Source organism: Canis aureus, chromosome 9 (genome assembly GCF_053574225.1).
Source record: "Canis aureus isolate CA01 chromosome 9, VMU_Caureus_v.1.0, whole genome shotgun sequence".
NCBI lineage: Eukaryota > Metazoa > Chordata > Mammalia > Carnivora > Canidae > Canis > Canis aureus.
This window is the reverse complement of record NC_135619.1, coordinates 42,111,314-42,125,460: the sequence shown is the minus strand read 5'-3', so window position 1 is coordinate 42,125,460 and position 14,147 is coordinate 42,111,314. Positions and strand designations below refer to the sequence as shown.

General features: G+C 39.9%; 2 protein-coding genes and 1 pseudogene across 6 annotated transcripts in view; 2 read left to right on the top strand and 1 right to left on the bottom strand.

The window, feature by feature from the left end:
* Positions 1-1,106, top strand: part of LOC144320724 (uncharacterized) — a 52,161-nt gene extending 51,055 nt beyond the window's left edge. For all 4 annotated transcript variants that reach the window (XM_077909599.1, XM_077909597.1, XM_077909598.1 and 1 more), the window contains exon 9: positions 816-1,106. In XM_077909599.1, coding sequence (XP_077765725.1) covers positions 816-977 — 162 coding nt within the window. In that variant the 3' untranslated portion in view covers positions 978-1,106. The remainder of the gene's footprint in view (positions 1-815) is intronic.
* MTHFD1 (methylenetetrahydrofolate dehydrogenase, cyclohydrolase and formyltetrahydrofolate synthetase 1) overlaps positions 1-5,559 on the bottom strand; it is a 123,610-nt gene extending 118,051 nt beyond the window's left edge. The window contains exon 1 of the mRNA XM_077909589.1: positions 5,425-5,559. The gene's annotated coding sequence lies outside the window, so the exon portion shown is untranslated. The remainder of the gene's footprint in view (positions 1-5,424) is intronic.
* On the top strand, positions 5,311-13,740 carry LOC144320728 (DNA mismatch repair protein Msh6 pseudogene; annotated as a pseudogene). Its single transcript, XR_013386335.1, has 2 exons — positions 5,311-5,420; positions 12,486-13,740. The product of XR_013386335.1 is annotated as a DNA mismatch repair protein Msh6 pseudogene (transcript).
* The last annotated feature ends 407 nt before the right edge of the window (positions 13,741-14,147 follow it).

Below are 14,147 nucleotides of genomic sequence, written 5' to 3'. Positions count from 1 at the left end.
TGGGTAGCTAGTTGGTTAAGTGTCTGACTCTTGGTTTCTGCTCAGGTCATGATCTTGGAATCATGGGATGGAGCCCCAAGTTGGGCTCTGCACTGGGCATGGAATCCACTTCAGATTCTCTCTCCCTCTCCCTCCCCTCTCTGCTCATTCTCCAGCTCACTTGTGGGCACTAGCTCTCTAAAAATTATTGGTCTCATTGCTTCAAAGCCCCTTTCTTTTCCTTTGCACTTGCCAGTTTTCTTATCCACCAGGTCTTAGACTTCTTAGTATTTCCCCATTTATGCTTTGTCCTATTTCTGGGATACCACTGGAAACCAGCTGCATCCTCCAGTGTGGGCTCAGGAGATGCCTCTACTGGTTTAGGATATTTATTTTCCCCAAACTGAAGTCTGTGATATTCTCTACTTATGCTTTAGATATGATTTGTGGGTGGTTATAACTGCTTTCCTTAGAAGATCACTACGGTTTTTGGAGGAGAAATGGAAAGAGATGTTTAGGGGACTACTATTACCATACAGCAAATCCAAACTCCAAAAAGGAATTTTCTTAGGGATGAAAAACAAGCAGCAATAAAATTAGGTTTATTCTATAAAGTGTAAAAATAAAATCTTAAAATGAAAAGGACATTTTAAATAAAGAATTCTTGTTATAAAGAGACCATATTTCTAGCTTAAAAATAAAACTTGAATGTAGAATGTTACATTTCATAAAGAAATGTTTAATAAGACTACATTTCGGTTACCAATTTCATTGTACACAATAAATAGGTGACCAAAACAAATGATATATCTTGTGTTTTGGGTGGTTCTTTGTAGCTTTCTGATTTTCGAGAAACTATTATGAAGATGTTGGGATTTAATGTGAGAACAGCTGACAAGAAAATCATCAATCACCTAAGGCTTGTTATACAAGATTATGAAGCATCTAAGAAATCAAAGATTGCTTCTGATTGTAAGACTAGACAGGATAATGAATAAAAAAGTTTGGTCTACATTGCTGCCAGCAAGAACACAGAAGATATAGACATGTCTTCCAACATCTTGAATTGGCTACATTATGAATAAAATGCATTGGGAATTTTTCACTTGAAAAATTCTCTCCTTTGATATTTGGCATTTAACTTTTCTTTGTCATTATCTTATTCTATACATTTATTTATGGTCTAGTCTTGATTGTTACTTATAATATATACAATATCTTTATTACTACTACTTTAAGTAGGATATTAACCAGAACTTGTGTTCTTAGTTGGACAGACTATTTCTAAAATGAACAATTTTGGGATATACATCCTTACAAATCCAGGTAAAGTTGTGTTCTATAATATGAATCTGTCTCACCTATTTGATTAACTGAGAGTGTGAAAGTCAGATATGAAATGCTGAATGGTAGGAAAGTAAGAATTCTTATAAATGTGCAACAGACTGTTTTGTGTTTTTTTACTTTCTTAGTACTTAGTGTTTGACAGTGTATTTCTAACTTAATCTCTAAGTTTAACGAGTTACTTTTTAAATAGTATAATTCTTATTTATTTCATTTAATATTGGATACTGCTCCTCTTCCAAGGTAGTGTTAGACTTATCCAAGATGTCCTCTGTAGGAACAAATCAGAATCTGGAAAGGCCTATTGACACTAAATGCCTGCTGTGGTTATTTGAAAAGATCTCCTGTGGGACTTAGTTTTAGAAGCTGCAAGGTGGGAGGTATCAGGTTTTCCTGGAGCTGACAGAAGTTGCACTTTAGAGAAAATGAATACCCTAAATACTCAGTAAAGGACAAGATGAGAATTGTTCAGTTTCAATGGTCACAACTGTCTTCTCAAGCAGTGTGATAAGTCACTCTGGTGTACTGCAGGGATCCCAGCATGCCACAGAGTATTTCAAATTTTAAGGGAAAACAGGGATACTTGACATTTGTCAGGAAAATAATTGAACTGTCACCAATAGTTTCCATATTGGATCACTCTTCATTCTTTCTGATAACATCCTCTTTGAAGGAAATTGCCCAGGGCTTCTCAGGATTTATAAATCTGTTGCCAAGCAGGAGTCCGTATTTGGTATCAATACCTGAGAAGTTGACTCCAGGCTCCCTGGTTGCAACGTATGCAGCTCACTTACCTTTGCTCTCAAGAGCATCCTCATCCCTGACAAAAGGAGAAAGGTAGGGCAGCCCTGGCCAGAGCTTCCACTTGCTGTGTAACCTGCTGAAGCAGTAAGAAGCACCTTCTGTGTTCAGGATTCCCCTAGGGCCATGGCCCAAGGTCGGTTGCTGCTGCAGCCTCACAGAGCACACACAGCTGGAGGGACTGACTGTACTACATCAGGAACCAGGCAAGCTGTCCTCTGCTTTCTAGAGCTCTTCTTTGAGGAAGTGCAAATACTACCTGTTCCTGGAGTCAAGCTTTCCACAAATGTAAAAGTGCCAAGGTGTGGCAGTTTCTGAAAGAGCCACTTTATAAACACATTAAAGAAAAAAATCTGTAAATACCAAGAGGACTTAGTCTTAATAATCCTTCATAAATTGTGTTAATAGGAACTGATTGTCCAACCATGGAGCAGTGTAAAAGGTGAGCTATATTATTTTTTCTTTTCAAACTTACACATACCTTACTTGATTGAAAGCCTTATGGTACATACGATGTTTAAAGTAGTTGAGCTCAGCTTTGTTCACACTAACCTCAGCGAGCTGTATTTGGGCGTTCTATGCTTGAGATGGCTCAACTGCTGCTGTTATCATTGGTTTGTTTTCTTTCAGGATCAAGGTGGGTACTTTCATGTAAAATCTTATTTTTAATTTCTTCTCTGGCAATTCTTTCCTGGATTCTTAGCTTTACATAATTATATACAATAGGATCAGCATCCTAAAGTCATGAAGTTCAATCCTCCTACTCCAACATCACATGATCTTCTAATTCTACTAGTTCACCAAAAATGTCCAAGGCCAGCTACAACATATCCTAATGAACCAGATGATTCCAATCCCATGCACAGGGAATGTTTTTGACATCTAAAATTCTTAGGACCTCAAAGGGCATCCCCTTGGAAGATTCAGTGGGCTCCAGTGCAATAGCCATGGGCTCTAGTGGGCTCTTGTGGCCCCTAGCTATGCTAATTCTTGAGCAGACAAGGAAGAAGGACTCTTCCAGTATGTGGAACAGTCTTTACTAGAACTGCTTTCAATCCTGTCGCCAAATTACTGACACTGTTCTTCAATGATGAAAACTGGGTTTAGATTTAAAACTTTAGAAGAGCAGTTGTCAATTTTCAGATGTATCAGAATCACCTAATGAACTTAATTTTTTTTTTTTTTTCTGGGACTATCCTGAGATTCCAATTCAGTTAGCGTGGTGTAGGGATGAGGTATGGATATTTTTTTTCAAAGCATCTTAAGTCTATGAATTGATAAGACTACTTTGGAAAGCAGTTTTGGCAGTGTGTTTCCTTTTTTTTTTTTTTTAAAGACTTTATTCATGAGAGACAGAGAAAGAGGCAGAGACACAGAGGGAGAAGCAGGCTCCATGCAGGGAGCCTGACGTGGGATTCAATCCCGGGATTCCAGGATCATGCCCTGGGCCAAAGGCAGGTGCCAAACCGCTGAGCCACCCAGGGGTCCCCAGGCAGTGTATTTCCTGTTGCTGCTGTAACAAATTATCACAAACTTTGTGGCTGGAACAATATTATCCTACATTTCTGGAAGTGTCACCAGGCGTTGGCAGGGCTCTATGTTACTTCTGGAGAGGAAAAAATCCATTCCCTTGCCTTTCCCAAACTCTAGAAGATGCCCACACTCTAGGCTCATTGACACCTTCCACCTTCCAAACCAGGGACATCAGGCCCTTCTGGTCTTCCATACATTGCCATTTCTCCAACTCCCTTCCTCCTGCTTCCCTATCCCTGTTTTAAGTACTCTTGTGATTACACTGGGCACAGCTGGACAATCCAGAATAATTATTTTAAAGTCAGTTGATTAGCAACCTTAATTCCCTTTTGCCATGTAGCCTAAAATACAAGTTCCAAGGATCAAGATATAGACTTTTTTGGGAAGTATTATTCTGCTGACCATAATTCACAGCTACGCAAATTGAATACATACATGCCTTATAAACAAGAAATTTTATTCCTATACATATACCCACCTAATAGAAACGTACATATATGGGGCACCTGGGTAGCTCAGTCTGTTAAGTCTCTGACTCTTGGTTTCAGCTCAGGTCAGGATCTCAGGGTCATAGAATTGAACCTCCTGTTGGGCTCCTCACTCGGCAGGGAGTCTGCTTCTCTCCCTATGCCCTCCTTTGTACTCTCTCAAGTCTTTAAAATAAAATAAATGGAAAAAAAGAAATGATATATATATATATTTATATCTATATTTGTATATGTATATTTATACTAGTGTGTGTGTATATATATATCACAAAAAGACATAAAATTATTCATAACAGCATTGTGCATAATTGCCCCAAACTGGAAACTGCCCAAATGACCAAAGCAAAGTTAATACCGCAATAAGATCTGCTAGTTACGCGGTAAGATCTCCTTCACTTGTGGGACAGGGAGAGGTCAACTGGAATGAATTTTCTTACGGGCCCAACTAGAAAGTGACTCTAGGCCTAAGACTAAGGATTTGGCAAATGGAGAAATGGTAAATTTTAGGGGCTCCATTGAGCATGCAGGAAGGCTGTGAGAACTAAGAACTACTTGTTGCACATCTGCTGTTAACCAACCAGCCTTATAACCCTTGGTCGAGTCCTGGGTTGAACTCAAATATTAAAATAAGCCTCAAAATTAGGAAATGTGTTCTGGATTTCTGACCTGTGACTCTGGGGTTTTAGAAAGCCTCAACTGCCCTAGCACAAACATTTTTCGGGTCAGATTAATGGAGCTTGTTGCCCCAGGCCAGGAGCCATCAGGCACAGCCAGACACTTTCGGTCTGGGGGCCGTTTCCTCAACTGCAAGGTGCCATTTTCAGGCCTGAAAGGCTGAGAGCCACTGCCTCTGTCTTCGCCTGTCTGGTGTGTCCCAGATAGGGAGCATTTCCTTGCTTCCGCAAAAGAGGGGCCATTAGGACCCGTACAAACCTACTCTGAAGCCTCGCCTGCGGCCCAGCACACCCTAGCGACGAGTGCGGCTGCTTTGCCAAGACCACGTGCCTGGGCAGGATTCCTGGTCCAGAGCCTACAACCGAAGCCGCCAAACCGCAGGTGCGACCCCGGGCCGCGCGCCACCGCCCACACCGGCCTAAGGGACCCGTCGGCGAGCGAGCGCGCGCCACTGCGCCTGCTACTGCGCCTGCTACTGCGCCTGCGCCCCGTCGAGCCCGCCGCGCTCGGGCGGCTCCGAGGGGCGGGGACGGAAGAGGCTCAGAATTGCGGCGGTTGACGAGCGTCGCTGAACACGGAAGGGGGCGAAAAAGACGCAGGGTACCTTGGTGGTGACTCGCTGGCAGACGGGATTGGCTGGTGGAAGGCCCGTTTCAGATCGCGCCTCCGTGGGGGGCGGGAAGCCGCCGACGAGGGGTGGAACCCAGCGATTCCAGCACAGCCGAGGGGCGGTCTCGCGGGAAAACAAGTTGCGCGCGCGCGGGAGCGGGAGCGGGGCGCGGCTCCCGGGCTGGGCGGACGCGGGCGGCGTGGGCGTTCTCGCGAGACGCGCAGTGCTGGCCCGGGAGAGTTCTAGCCTGGCCTCCTCCGGGGCAAGCTCTCGGTGGCGCCCGCATCCCGGAGTCGGAGGGCCCAGGTGGCGTCAGGAACCGTCATAAAATCTCGGGTGACGCCCGCTCGGCCACAGTCGGAGCCAGCGCGCTGTTTTTGGCCCTTCTGATCCGGAGCGCCTCGTGGCTCCAAGTACCCGGGGTGACCTCGGCGGGTCCATCAGTGTGGGGAATCAGCTCTGCGAGCCTAGATTTTATCAGCTCCCTGGCGCAGATCAGGGTTTGGAGAGGAGAGGACAGCAGGCCTTGCGGAAACTGGATGCTAAGTGACCAGCATGGGCGGACACCCCTTCCTGCAGGCGTCCAACTCTGCATAGTGAAACGGGGCTTTTGCTTGGGGAGCAGGACAGGAGGAGGGGTGCAGGTGCGGTGCTTGTGAGGACTGGCACTGCAGGCTTCGGAGTTTGCTGCTTTCTTTCCTGGAGGAGCCTGGCTGGGTTCTTACTGCACTGTTATCCTAATAGAGGACTTTTTTTTTTTTTTTTTTAAGATTTTATTCATTCATTCATGAGAGACACACACAGAGAGGCAGAGACATAGGCAGAGGGAGAAGCAGGCTCCCTGCGGCGCTCTATCTCATCCCGGGACCAAGACCTGAGCCAAAGGCTCAACCACTGAGCCACGCACGTGCCCCCAGTAGAGTTCGGAAGCTAGGTTGTTCAGATCACTTTGGACTCGACCAAATACTGGTGTTTCTTTCATAAACCATGTTTTAGGATGACCTAATCCGTTGCAGAGCTTACTTACTGAATTTCATTCATTCTCTACTTAAAGGTTTTTATTAAGTTCTATTGAGATGTAGTTTACAAGGCTTACAATTCACCTGTTTTACGTATAGAATTAATGATTGTTAGCATATTTACCCAGTTGTACAATAATCACCATAATGCAATTAGAGACGTGGTTTTTTTTTTCCTGGTAATTGCCTTTACTATTCTCAAAGTTTGCTCAAGTGGACATTTAAAGATACAGTGTAACAGAAGAGACTCTGAAGATGTACACTCAAATTGTTGTACCTGAGTAGGTGAAATTAAGAATTCAAGCATATTTTTTCCTAGATGTTGCAGGTAGTGGAACTTGTGTATTGCAATCCAAAGAGATACTGTATCAACTATCTCATTTTCTGAGGAATATGGCATAAATACCGTTTTACAGATGAGGAAATTGAAGGATAAATTGCCTAAAGCATCATAGCTATGCCTAGGCTAAGCCCCTATCCTGGATGCTTTATCTCTAAATTTATTGGCTTTGCCACTTCATCAGCCTGATTTTCAGTCATACTTATGTATGACCTATAAAATTCATTCATTTATTAAGCAAATAATTATTGAGTGATCAGTATGTCAACAACTACATAAAACTGCTCTAGGTGCTAGAGATACTGTAGTGAACCAGCTAAATTCCTACCTCAGCTCATATTCTTGTGGAGGACACGAGCAATTAAAGAAACACTAATTTCATATATTGAGACACGGCATTTTTTAAAAAGAGGCAAACTAAGAATATAGAGAATGGTGGTGGGAGGCAGGATCTGTCTTGAGCAGAAATCTGAAAGAACAGAGAAAGTTGGGACATAAAGGATTTGGTTTGAGCAACTGTAAAGATGAAGTTGCAATTTACTGGGTTGAATTAAGATTAACACTGTGGAAGAATGAGGTTTTTAGGTTAAGATCATGAATGTAGCTTTAGATGTTTTTAGATGCCTTTTAGACATCCAGTTGGAGATATGGTATTTAAATCCAAAAGATAGCATGTGATTTGACCAAGAGAATGGTCAAATTCAGGAAGATGAGGAGGAACCAAGAGGAAAGATTGACAAAGGGGAGTCCAGTGTGTTATGAGGAAAAGCAAGAGAGGATATAGCGTTGGAAGACAAGTAAAGAAAGTGCTTTGTGGAAGAAGTGATAATTGACAATGTGAAAAGTTAGATTGATCAGGTAAAATGAAGACTGAGAATGGCCATCTGTTAAGAGGATAGAAATACAGTTAAATAACATAGGCTTGAACTGCTTGGGTGCATGCAGATTTTTTTTAAAAATCACCTTACAAAATACAATAAAAAATACAATATAGCACTATAAATATATTTTCTCTTTCTTGTGATTTCCTTAATAACATTTTCTTCTCTCTAGCTTACTTTATTGTAAGAATACAGTATATAATACTACTAAATATGTTAAATCAACAACAAATACACATGACTGGGTCGTACCCTGAGTTCTGATTATGTTATCAGTAAGACTTCTGGTCAAAGTAGGCTATTAGTAGTCAGAGTTTTGGGGAGTCAAAAGTTATATGTGGATTTTCAACTATGCAGGAGATTGTTCCCCTTCATCGGCTTCAATGTTCAACTGTACCTGAAGTCTTTTGATACAGATGTTTAGAGTGGCAGTTACTACAGAAACAGTGTTTCTTCCTTTTTGAGGAGGTATACATTTTTACAACCTTTCTGAAGTGTGGTTTGATGTTATCTAAAATTTAAGTGTATGCTTTCTTTGGCCAAGTAATTTCACTTGTAGGAGCTTATCCTACAGAAATATTTATAATATACATAAAGATACATATACATATATAAAGGTATTTATCACAGCATTGTTGGCAATTGGAAAAAAAACAAATTTTTATCGAAATGATGTAGTTTTAAAGGAAAGATATTAGCATATAGATATGAAAAATAACTGCTACAGCCTGAAATTTGTCCCCTCAAAATTCAAAGATTGAAGCCCTAACCCTTAATGTAGTGGTATTTGGAAGTGAGACTGTTGAGATGTATTACATTGAGATGGGGTCTCAAGAATGGGACCCCTATGGTGGGATTAGTATTCTTAAGAGAAAGAGAGACCTGAGCTCTCTTTGCCATGTGAGGACACTACAAGCCATGAAGTAGATGCTCATCAGGAACTGAATTGACAGGCACCATGATGATGGACTTCCCAGCCTCCAGATGTGTGAAGAATGTTTGTTGTTTAAGCTATGGTTAAGCTAAGTTAGTCTTGAAGCAGACTCCTTGCTGAGTAGGGAGTCCACATAGGCCAATCCCTTGACCCATGAGATCATAACCTGAGCTGAAACCAAGAGTTGGATGCTCGGCTTATTGAGCCACCCAGGTGCCCCAACCACTAATTCTTTCCTGCTGTTTCCTTCAAAGAGTGGTGGCAAATTTCCCTGCTCTTGGGTGTGGGCTGGATTTAATCACTAGCTTTTAATAAGTAGAATATTGCAGAAGTGGAGGGATGTCAATAGATCGTGACAGCTTCATGACTTCCTCCTTGTTCCCTCTCCTGCATCATTCATTTGGGTAAACCAGCTGCTCTTTCATGAGGACATAGCAAGCAGAGTTTGGGAAAGTCCTCTGTGGCAAGAAACTGAGGCCTGCTCTCAACTTAGGCCTTCTGTGTTTTTTGTTGTTGTTGTTGTTCAGTCCCAGTTAAGCCTTCAGATGATTGCATCTCCAGGTGATTGCTTGACAGCAATGCCACAGGAGATACTGAACAGGATCACTCAAAGAACTCTCAAAATCCTGTTGGATAATACATGTTTGTTGTTTTAAGTCACTATGTTTTGGGGGTAATGTAAGCATCAATAAATAATTCTTTGTAAATGTTACATTCTCTTGCTAATACTTACTAGCTGCATTCCTGAGAAAATCACCTTTTCTTTGCCTCGGTTTTATCATATATAAAAGAAAATATTTGGACAGTCCTTCTCAACTTTGTCTTCACATTAGAATTTTCTTCTAAAATATATACTAGTTCTCACCCTTAAACCAGTTAAGAGAAATCAGAACTCAGGGTTCGACCCAGTCATGTGTATTTCTTAAAGTTCTCTTTGAGATTCTAATATGCAGGCTGGTTTGAAAACTTCTAGACGATCTTTGGGCTTTCTCCTATTCTGTTATGACTAATATGTAATTGGGACACACTTTCAACTTCTATGAAAGCATTTCCCTGGAATTCTTGAGATACATGATCTGCCTTAGGATAGACAATGGGATTCTTATTTATGTTTTCCTGATGAGATAGATACATAAAGATGAAACAAATTTGACCTATTTTAAGAATATCACAGAAGAATTACCCAAAATATGATTTTCACATTTGCTGAAGTCTTTGCTTTTGATGGGATCATTTTCTTAGTGCTTTTCTAGTGTTTGATGAAATCCACATTGTGTTTTCACCTTATTAATCAAGAAAGTAAAGAGCTGTGTCTTATTGGATCATTTTTAAAGCCCCCATGCTCTTCTTTTTGGGACTTTTATGAAATGTTCACCTAGTGAACTGCTCCTGTTCTTTTTTTTTTTTTTTTTGCAATAGCTTCTTTAAAGTACTAGCATTCTGCCACTAGTGCAAACATTCATTTTGGAGACATCAAATCTTCTGGGATTTACATTGGATTTGGGTTTTTCTCTTTTACCGGACCTGGTAAAAATTTGTGGATTTTAATTTTCTATGTAGATCAAGCAGTATTATATTCTTCTAATGTGAAGTTTTGATAATCCCTATGAGTGTGTAAACATTAGGAGTAGGAGTGACATACTACCCCAAAATCATAGTAGAATAATTGAGTTACACTACTGTTTTCCCATTTTTATTACAAGGTGCCAAATAACTTTCATTTTTTTAAAAGAAATACCTTATTTTTTTTAAAGATTTTATTTTTCATGAGAGACAAGAGAGAGAGAGGCAGAGACACAGGCAGAGGGAGAAGGAGGCCCCAGCAGGGAGCCGGACGTGGGACTCGATCCCAGGACTCCAGGATCACGCCCTGGGCTGAAGGTGGCGCTAAACCACTGAGCCACCCAGGCTGCCCTCATTTTATTTTTGTAAAGTTTGTTTGAGAGAAAAGTACTATCATCTCTATAAATAACAAGCTGATTGTAAAATTTATATACAAATGTAAAGGACCTAGAATAGCCAAAACATCTTTGAGAAAGAGTAGCAAAGATGAAAGATTAACACTACATGATTTCAAGATTTATTTAAAGTTACAGTAAGATATGCTTTGAAAAAAGTTCCAAGTCTGTCTGGCTCATTTAGTCCCATCTCTAGGAAGCACGCAGGGGATTAAGAGAAACATATGCTCAGGCAGAAATTTTAACTGACATTGTATTCATTGTATGTATCACATAAAGGAAAAAAAATATGTAGTTGAATATTAGATTTGCTGGTTTAGGGACGCCTGGGTGGCTCTGGCGTTGATTGTCTGTGTGTCTCTCATGAATAAGTAAATAAAATCTTAAAAAAAAAATTTGCTGGCTTAACTATGTGTTGAATGTTGTATAAAAGTCACAGACATCTTTATAAATGCCTACTGATGTAATGTAAAAATCATTTATTAAGTAAAAAGAATGTTTCCATTATCTTGATAAAATTTTATGATTCATAAAAAATAAAGCTACAGTAACATAATGTGGTATTGACATAAAAATAAATTAAAAATCAACAGAATATAATAGAAAGTCCAGAAATACACACACACACACACACACACACACACACAAATATCTGTTTTTGTTTTTTTAATTTGGTTTTTGTTTTTGTTTGTTTTGTAAAGGTAGAAGGGCAATTCAGTGGAGAAAGGGTAGTCTTTTCGACAAATGATCTTGGAACAATTGGACCCATTTGCCTAAAAAAGTGCACTTTGATCTGTATCTTGTACCACATGCAAAATGAACTAAAAATGAATCATAAACCTAGATATAAGAGCTAAAACTATAAAACTTCTAGAAGATATAGGAGAAAAAATTTTTAACCTCGAGTTAAAGATTTAGATATGATACTAAAAGCATGGCCCTTGAAAGAAAAATTTTGATAAATTGAACTTTATCAGATTAAAAACACTTTTTCTTTGAAAGACAATGTTAAGATAATGAAAAGACAAGTCACAGATTGAGAGAAAATATTTGTAAGTCACATCCAATAAAGGACTGATATATAAAACTTGTGAAGGATTAATAGCATGGAAACAACCCAATTAAAAAGTGGACAAAAGATTTGAATTGACATCTTACTTAAGAAGTTACACAAAGAGAAAAAAAAAAGTTACACAAAGAGCAAATAAGCACGTGAAAAGATGCACAACATCATTAGCCATTAGGGAAATATAAATCCAAACCACAATGAGATACCATTACACACTTAGAAGAGTGGCTAAAATTAAAAAGATAGCTTAATAGAGATAGAATTAAAGTCTTGAGTAGGCTTGTTAAGGGCCAGTTACAGCTTTCTATGGTGATAGAGAATTTGTCAGCTTCTCTGTTAGGACTTCATGATCTGAGATGCATCTGAGGCAGCATAATTAATCGAAGGACAAAGAATTAGACAAAATGCATATCCTAGCCCTATTTCTTAAGGAAAAGTCCTGGAAGCTGCCAAATAACATTCCCACCTATATCCCCTTTGCCAGAGATTGGTGGCTGTGTCGCAACAGCAATGCATAATTTTTTTTTCTCAATATTTCATCATTTTAACAGTGTTGGAAAAGGGAGAGGACTGGAAACTGGTCCTGTGGAGGGGACTCTGTACAAAGGATTCTTCTTAGACCATGTCAGGTTTCCAGAAATTTCAGTTGTCCTCTCCTTGCAATGAGGGCTAAGTTGATTGAGATTTTGGGGCTCAGGACTTCCTGCTTATTCTGTAAGTTACTGAGAAAAGTGTGTGTTAAAATCTGCACTTGTGGTGATAGATTTTTCTATAAGTTCTGTCAGCATTAACTTTCTAATTGTGAAACAATTGGCACACAAATTTAAGATTTTTATTTTCCTATTGAATCCCAGAGAATTTCATCACTCGTAATTTGCCAGAAGAATATGAGTTGAAATCTACCAAGAAGGGCTGTAAATGATTACTGGACCAAAACTATTGAAAAGAAGTTGGCTAATCTGATAAATGCTGAAGAACGGAGAGATGTTATCATTGAAGGACTGTATGAGGCGATTATTTTATAACTTTGATAAAAATTACAAGGACTGGCAGTCTGCTGTTGAGTGCATCGCAGTATCAGATGTCTTACTGTGCCTGGCTAACTATAGTCAAGGGAGTGATGGCCCTATGTGTCATCCAGTAATTTTGTTGCCAGAAGATGGCACTCCTCCCTTCTTAGACCTTAGAGGATCACGTCATCCCTGCATTACGAAGATTTTTTTTGGAGATGACTTTATACCCAATGACATTCTAATAGGCTGTGAGGAAGAGGAGGAGGAAAATGGCAAAGCTTATTGTGTGTTTGTTACGGGACCTAACATGGGGGGCAAGTCTACACTCAGGAGACAGGCTGGCCTATTAGCTGTAATGGCCCAGACGGGTTGTTACGTACCTGCTGAAGTGTGCAGGCTCACACCAATTGATAGAGTATTTACTAGACTTGGTGCCTCAGACAGAATAATGTCAGGTGACATCATGTCAGGTGAAAGTACATTTTTTGTTGAAAAATAAAATACTTGCATACAAATACAGCATACTTGCGCATGCAACCGCACATTCTCTGGTGCTTGTGGATGAATTAGGGAGAGGTACTGCAACATTTGATGGAACAGCAATAGCAAATGCAGTTGTTAAAGAACTTGCTGAGAACATAAAGTGTCGTACATAGTTTTCTACCATTTGTTAGTAGAAGATTATTCTCAAAAAGTTGCAGTGCACCTGGGCCACATGGCATGCATGGTAGAAAATGAATGTGAGGATCCTAGCCAGGAGACTATTACCTTCCTCTATAAATTCATTAAGGGAGCTTGTCCTAAAAGCTATGGCTTTAATGCAGCAAGGCTTGCTAATCTTCCAGAGGAGGTTATTCAAAAGGGACATAGAAAAGCAAGAGAATTTGAGAAGATGACTTAATCACTACGATTATTTCGGGAGGTTTGCCTGGCTAGTGAAAGGTCGACTGTAGATGCTGAAGCTGTCCCTAAGTTGCTGACTTTGATTAAGGAATTATAGACTACATTGGAAGCTTTGAGTTGACTTTTGACAAAGGTGGTAAATTCAGATAACATTATGATCTAATAAACTTTATTTTTTAAAAATGAAAAAAAATTTCACTATGAAATTTAATTCTTTATTTCATATAATACTTATCTCATGGTCTACTTTGATATCAACATAGCTAAAATCACATTTCCTTCAGCTGGTGTTTGCATTGCAATTTTTCTCCCTTTTTTTCTTCAACCATTTTGTGTTGTTATATTTAAAGCATATCTATTGTAGGGATGCTTGGGTGGCTCAGGGGTTAAGTGACTGCCTTTGGCTCAGGGTGTGAATCCCGGAGTCCTGGGATCGAGTCCCACATCAGGCTCCCTGCCTTTCTGCCTATATGGGGCCTGCTTCTCCCTCTGCCTATGTCTCTGCCTCTCTCTCTCTCTCAGGAATAAATAAATAAAATTTTTTAAAAAGCATATCTATTATAAACAGTATATAGTTGAGCTTTGTGTTTTTAAACACAA